Consider the following 7424-nt stretch of genomic DNA (forward strand, 5'->3'; position numbering starts at 1 on the left):
TGTGATTTATTGACGATTACAGAAATATTGACGGCCTTATCCTTTAAACTTCCTGTACATGCGTGCAAGTATACAATTGAATTTGCCTGCTGTGTTTTAACTGCCATGACTTCACTAGTGGTAATTAGTGGATCTGTTTAGTGAGGACTAATTTGCTTCTGGTTTTTCACCCTGTAGTTGAGTGCAAGTAATAAAGGAGCAGATGGGTAAAGGAGCACAGAATACATTTTACCATCTGTCACATTCTGACACATGCCTTTTTTCCTGTTTTCCTCAGCAAATCCAGTTCCACCAGCCCCTGTCCCACCTACAGCCCCAACATCCACCTCCACTGCCATGGTTCCACAGGCCCCCATCCTCCAGCTGATCACCTCCACCTCTAATGCTGCCTCCACCTTGGCCACAGGCATCACCACTCAGAGTCCTACAGGCACACTGCTGCTGAAGACGGCCTCTGGCAGCAGTATGGTGGCTACAGGCCAGCCTCTCCTCATCCAGCTGCCTATATCGATGACTAATGGCCAGGCAGGAACACTGGTCAACATCCCCGTCTCTTCTTTGTCTGCAGCGGGCTCACTCAACAAAGCCAAAACCCCTGCTTCTACCGCTACTTTTATACTCAAGCCTGCTCCTCCCACTACTACAGCTCCAGCCTCCACACCAGCTGCTGCCACTGTTCCAGCTCTCCAGGCCTCCACTGGCCAGATGTCTTCTGCGCAGATCTCTCTTGCTCGAGCTGTGTACCAGGGAGGCGCTGGGGCAATAACCACACCCAGTGCTGGGGTATCTGTGACTACAGCAAGGACGCCAGTCCAGTCTGTCTCTGTAGCCGGTGCTATGTCGTCTGCCTCTTCACCTGCAACATCTGGGCCAGCAGCAACAGGTTCCACTGCTCCAGGACCACCACAAGGGACGTCTCTGACATCAAAGACAGGTGGGTGTCTTCTCCACTGTAGTCATCAGTAAAGCTACAGTTGGGTAGTCCCAGAAATGTCAGAAGGGGATAAAGACCATTGATTGTGTATAAAAAATGAACAAACCCACCGTGACGTCGTCTGCTGGTTTTTGAAGCTGAAGTCTGGGTGTTGCCATCTTGGTTGTGCTTCACTTCGCCTGATACGAGTAATCCCAAAATGGGCAAAGAGGTGAATCTTGCTAGACAGCTAGCAGCTACGACTGATGGAGGGACCCAATTTTTGAACCAGTACTCTGTCAACAAACCCTCGCACATCAATGATGGAATATATTATGTCATTTATTTATTTATTTTTGCCCCAGGGTCTTTTTTTTTTCCTTCAACTTTTCACCAGTAACTGAAACGTGTGAGTAATCACTATGCATCTTGCTGGAACGTTACAATATTGTTACCATAATTGTGTTGGCAAAGCCTGTCTGATTTATTTTTTTAAGTGGTGTTCAGTATATATTTTACCTCAGACACACAACCAGGCGCTAATCCGGGTCGACTGATTGTAATTGCTCCTCTACCTCTTGAAGTGCTGTGACAGCAGCAACAACTCCTCAAATTGTCCCACAGACATCCTGATATAGGTTCAGAAATGACCACAGTACAGTTTCAACCCCAGCACCAAGCAGTGAAACTTTCTAAGCTGCCTTTTTATGCCTTATTTAGCAGAACCAGCACCTGCAGGTCATCATCGCTTGATATAGACTTTTGTAGCAAGACATTTTAGAATTTTCAATATTTGTATTGAATCAGGTGTGAATATATGTTGTGCATTTAAATTGCACCACATTGGAAAAAAAAAAGCTCATATTATATTCATATTGGCGTCACCCTTTATGTGAAAAGATCTTTAGTCTCATTATAATTTTAAACGGGAGAGTTGTATAAAAATTCACCCCCTGTACAGTTGTCATGCAAGGAGTAATTACATGAAGAGTCCAAAACTGGTTTTGTACATGGATGTGAACATTTGTATTTGTGCTGTAAAGCTGGGCATTTTAATGTGGGATGGACTCCCTTTTGGAGGCAGCCTCATGTGGCCATTCAAGGAACTGCAGGTTTAAAAACTTGCACATTGGCTTTGTTTCTTAGCCTCAGAGGTTGCCACTTGATAGAAGATGACATTTGGCTTCACCTTTGTGGAAAAATCGAGTCTTAGGGACAGTAGTTAAGTTCAGTCCTCCACCACATTGTCTCAGATATCAGCAGTGTGTGCAGTAGCAGAATATAACTTTATTGGAAGCATAGAGAAAAGCTTATGTTCTGGCATTGTCAGTCTGATAAGGAGATGGTGTAAATGATGGGGCTGATTTAAGATGTTTTTTTTAATGGCACTTTGAAAGAAAAGAAATCATGGTACTAAATAATATGAAAAAACATTTTTCTAAGTACTGTACAAATTGGGAAAATATACAATTATGTCTAATAAAACTAATTATGAAAATATTGTGAATACTGAGAAATAATAGTATATGATAGGAATGTGTTGAAGGAAGGAGTGGTTTGGGAGGACACTGCAAGGTGTAAAGAATCGTGTGTGTGCGCGCGCGCCACCTGGAGAAAGTTAATTCCACATCTTGTTGCATATTACAATTGTACTGTATGTGTATTATCTCTTTGTTGTTTTGTTGCTGTCTTTTCTTGAATTTGTCTCAATCATAATTTATTTCTCTTTTCTCAGACAACCAAGCTACAGGATCCAATGCATCCAGACCTACTGCTCCAGTGACAAGGCCCAAAGGTTCCGTCATTGACCTCACTGAGGACGATGATGACGTGCAAGGTAAGGATAACATGCACCCATATGACTTGTTTTCTATACATTAACATGTAATGTATTGAAAAGACTTCCATCTAATTATGTCTGTCTGTATGTCTGCCCAGTGACAGGAGTGAAGAATGCCACTGTTGCAGTTCCCTCACCTACCCAGCGTCCTCAACCAGTCGTCAGCATTCTCAGCAGTAAGAGCGTCATTTTATATAGGCAGCATGAGAGGGTGATTTTGTGCGTGCATGTGATATTGTGCCAAATGCATAACTACATATAACACACTGTTACAATAAAAATGATCTAATTCTAAATGAAAAAGATTATATAGTTGAAGTTAGCGTGTTTTGATTGTAAATTATCATGTGTGATTTGCTCTCAGGTGCGGGAGCAAGGTCATCTCCACAAAGCAATCAGAACTGCTCTGGCAATCCTCAGTTGACAGTCCACCACCGCCCCCCATTGGTAAAGATTTGAAAAGGCCTTTTTCATATTTAGCACAAACCAAATGCAGTGTTCTAATTTTACATTTTTGCAACTGAAAATTTATGAAGAAATGTTTTCCATTGCCTTTCTAGACTCAGTTTCTCTGTGAATGATAAGTGGATGCTATTTAAATCATTCAATAAATTCTGGTCATATTCATATTTAGCTCCTTCTGCTGGAGAACTATCTCATGACAACACTTTTTTCTCTTTTATAGGATTCTGCGATGAAATCCCGCACTGTAACTACCACTGTGCCAGCCCGGGGCACCAACATGGTACTGCCCCCTCTCCCCACAGCACCTGTACCTCCTCGCTTACCCCCAGAGGCTGAGCGGACGTCACCTCCTCAGCAACCCCAGCTGAAGCTGGTGCCAAGTCAGACTGGTATAGTGCTATCTTGGCAAGTGGCAGAAACTGATCGGACCTGTGCAGCTGTAGAGAGTTATCACCTCTATGCCTTCCATCAGGACAACTCTAACAATAATACAGCGCAGCAGCATTGGAAGAAAATTGGTGAGGTGAAGGCCCTTCCTCTGCCTATGGCCTGTACGCTGACCCAGTTCCAGTCTGGCTCCACTTATCACTTTGCTGTTAGAGCCAAGGACATCTATGGGCGCTTTGGCTCCTTCTGTGAGCCACAGTGCACAAATGTCATCAGTTCCAGCTCAAGCTGAACAGTTAAGAACGGTTAAGGAATGGAAACAAAGTTTGCATTTTAAGGTTCATGACTTTCTTTACTTCTCTTTTTGTGTTAGGAACTCAAATATTTGTGTTGACACCTACAGTATCTGTAAATAGCTCAATCTAACTGGATGTGACTGACTTGGAGAACTGAGGCAGCAAATGGTTGTTTTTGTCTTGTGAATGTATGCTATGTACTTTTTGTTACTTAAGTTTAAGCTGTTGTATATAATTGAATTACTGTGCCCCTCTACCAAGTCAGTTATTTATGTTTTTGACTTCTGTTGCCCAGACCCAGATGTTCTTCGCTTTACTTAAGAGGTGACAGAACTATCCGTGTAGAATTGCACAGAAATATATAACCGTGTGGTAGAAACTGAATAACTTTTGTAAGTTTTGTCTGGCAGCCAGACTTTGACAAACACAATAAAGGTTTTATTAAACACTTGGCTTTCTAAGTTTGTGACAGATGTTTTCTTCTGTTGTTCTTCACCACAAATACAGACACCACCAGTCTACCACCTTGATTACAGCAGTGCCCGTGGAGACACTGGCAACTTGTTTATTGCAGAATTCAGCGTTTAATCAGTTCAAATGCATATGTGGTACTTTGTACATAGAAGCACCAAATACTTATTTCCTTTGCATGGTGATCTGTGGCAGCTTTGTTTTCCTCAATTTTCATAGCTGTTCTGGCAGCCAACGATGACACAGCAAAGCCTGCCATGATATCAACTACTACTCGCCTTCCAGATGTTCCACACGGATTACAAAAGGAAGTCAGAGTTGTGCATAGTGGTGCGTTTCTCGTTTGTTATTTTAGCTGAATCCAGCCAGCCACCGGGTAGCTCGCTCTTTGTCGTTACTGTACTTGAAAAGAATACATGGATGGTGTAAAACATGCCCCGTTGGTGGTGCTAGTAGAAAATCAATATAATGTGCAACTAACAGTTGAGAGTTTGGACATTTAATGTTGATAATAAGACAACAACACTGTTCCAACATTTAAGTGTTAAATGTTGAGGCACACTCCCCTGATCCGGTTAAGAGGATTGCCAGGAGGCATGAGAAGCGGATGGAGCCTCTCAGGAATGTAAAGTGAAGGATAGCCACACAGTCCCACCCAGTGGCGGTTCTACATTGAATTACTCCCCGGGCGAGACCCCCCCTCTTATTACACCGCACTAAAAACAAAAAACTAAAACTAAAATCTGACCTTTCTGGCCTTCCTTGATGCAAAATCATCAATAATGTCATCATACGAAATCTGCTCCCCTATTGAGTGATTGATACTGATGATAGCAAGGCCAATGAGCCGTTCCTGAGACATGGTTGACCTCAGGTATGACTTGATCAACTTCAGTTTTGAAAATCTCCTCTCTGCTTGAGCCACAGTGACTGGCAGAGTAAGAGCAATCCTGAGAGCAGTCCAAAAGTTAGGGTAGATCTTTGATAGATCCTTATCTTGCAGAAAAGCAATGAGCTCAAGGAGGCTCATGGTTTTTGATGTCAGGTGAGGGAAGTTCTTGATTTCCTGCACAAGCTTTCTACTGTCCAAATCAGACATCCATCCATTTTCCTCCGCTTATCCGGGACCGGGTCGCGGGGGCAGCAGTCTAAGCAAAGATGCCCAGACTTCCCTCTCTCCAGACACTTCCTCCAGCTCATTCTACTTCTGTGGACTCTAGGAACCACAAGTAAACCTGCACTCTGAGAGCGAAGTGCTCTGTTAGGATGATAAGGCTCTACGAAGTCTTTAAGATATGATGGAGCCTTGTCATTTAGGGCTTTGTACGTTAGGAGAAGGATTTTAAATTCTAATCTGAATTTTACAGGTAGCCAGTGGAGAGAAGCTAATATGGGAGAGATATGATCTCTCTTGCGAGTTCCTGTCAGTACTCTGGCTGCAGCATTTTGGATTAACTGGAGGCTGTTTAGGAAACTAATGGGACATCCTGATAATAAAGAGTTACAGTAGTCCAGCCTGGAAGTAACAAATGCATGGACCAGTTTTTCAGCATCACTTTGAGACAGGATGATCCTGAGTTTTTGCAATATTGCGCAGGTGAAAGAAGGCAGTTCTAGAGATTTGGTTTATGTGTGATTTAAAGGACATATCTTGATCAAAGATGACTCCAAGGTTCCTCACAGTAGTACTGGAAGCCAGAGCTATGTCATCTAAAGTAACTATATGATTAGATAGCAGATTTCTAAGATTTCTTTTACACCCACATCTAGACCCACTTAGCATATCCCAAATTCTGCTTTGTCTTGGGGTGTCCTGCAGAGCCAGGGGGCCCACAACCTGAGATGACCACCTGGCCAGTTTAGCATACTTATTAGCATCACACACACAGGGGGCCTGCAACCCAGGCCACCCACTGTTCAGTGCTCATTGGTCAAAGTCAAGCTGCCACCTGAGACACACGCACACACACATACCTAGATTCTACCACATTCCAACAAGGAGGTGTGAGCTCCTGCTTACACCAAAGGGCCAATTGAATTATAAAATGTTACCTCTATCCAGGGTGAAGCAACCCAAGAAGATAAAATGTATTGTAAAACATAATTCAGGATTTAGAATCTGGCTTTCCTGCAGGAGCTCTGTCTCTCTGAATCCATAAGACTTTACCTGTGCTCAGACTTCCAGTAAACTTCCTGTTGATTTTAAACAGTCCTCTCCTGTCATCACTTCTCATGCTTCCAACAAAAGAATTGGGTTAATTTCTAACAATACCTAGCTCAGAGATTCTCGGGGAAGATACTAGCCAGGAGGAGTACAAGTTCAGATCCAAGAATGCTGGCCTTTTAAATGAAGAGCGTGAAAAGCAGACCAAAGGACTCAAATTTGGTCCAGGTTTGGTGCTCTAACGCCAATTCGCTAAGAATGGAATTCCTTCTGGTTGCGTTAGCATCTTAAGCTCATGTATTTATTTTGGTAACATTAGCGACCTAATATAGTCATGATTATACATTTATATTAAATAATTAGCTTAGAAATCCACAAATTATATTTCCATCCATCCATCCATTTTCTTCCGCTTATCCGGGGCGGGTCGCGGGGGCAGCAGTCTAAGCAGAGATGCCCAGACCTCCCTCTCTCCAGACACTTCCTCCAGCTCCTCCGGGGGAATGCCGCGGCGTTCCCAGGCCAGCCGAGAGACATAGTCCCTCCAGCGTGTCCTGGGTCTTCCCCGGGGCCTCCTCCCGGTGGGACATGCCTGGAACACCTTCCTAGGAAGGCGCCCAGGAGGCATCTGAAACACATGCCCGAGCCACCTCAGCTGGCTCCTCTCGATGTGGAGGAGCAGCGGTTCTACTCTGAGCTCCTCCCAGGTGACCGAGCTCCTCACCCTATCTCTAAGGGTGCTACCCCACCCTTAGCAACAGCAATAATGTGGTAAATAATTCACAGGAATATGTCTTTGGAACATATTATCTGTTTTTCTAAGAAAAGTCACTCTTTTAATTGACTGTTACAGTAGCAGCAGGATTTTCTGTCCTTATTAGTGACCAC

The 7424-nt window shown here is 43.6% G+C and overlaps 1 protein-coding gene across 4 annotated transcripts in view; it reads left to right on the top strand.

Moving 5' to 3' along the window:
- Window positions 1–4354, top strand: part of atf7ip (activating transcription factor 7 interacting protein) — a 36263-nt gene extending 31909 nt beyond the window's left edge. For all 4 annotated transcript variants that reach the window (XM_020597023.1, XM_020597025.1, XM_020597022.1 and 1 more), the window contains exons 10-14: window positions 278–934; window positions 2649–2750; window positions 2852–2929; window positions 3118–3200; window positions 3439–4354. In XM_020597023.1, coding sequence (XP_020452679.1) covers window positions 278–934; window positions 2649–2750; window positions 2852–2929; window positions 3118–3200; window positions 3439–3897 — 1379 coding nt within the window. In that variant the 3' untranslated portion in view covers window positions 3898–4354. The remainder of the gene's footprint in view (window positions 1–277; window positions 935–2648; window positions 2751–2851; window positions 2930–3117; window positions 3201–3438) is intronic.
- Window positions 4355–7424: the final 3070 nt, after the last annotated feature.

This window comes from Monopterus albus, unplaced genomic scaffold, assembly GCF_001952655.1.
Source record: "Monopterus albus unplaced genomic scaffold, M_albus_1.0 scaffold32.1, whole genome shotgun sequence".
In the NCBI taxonomy this organism is placed as follows: Eukaryota; Metazoa; Chordata; class Actinopteri; order Synbranchiformes; family Synbranchidae; genus Monopterus; species Monopterus albus.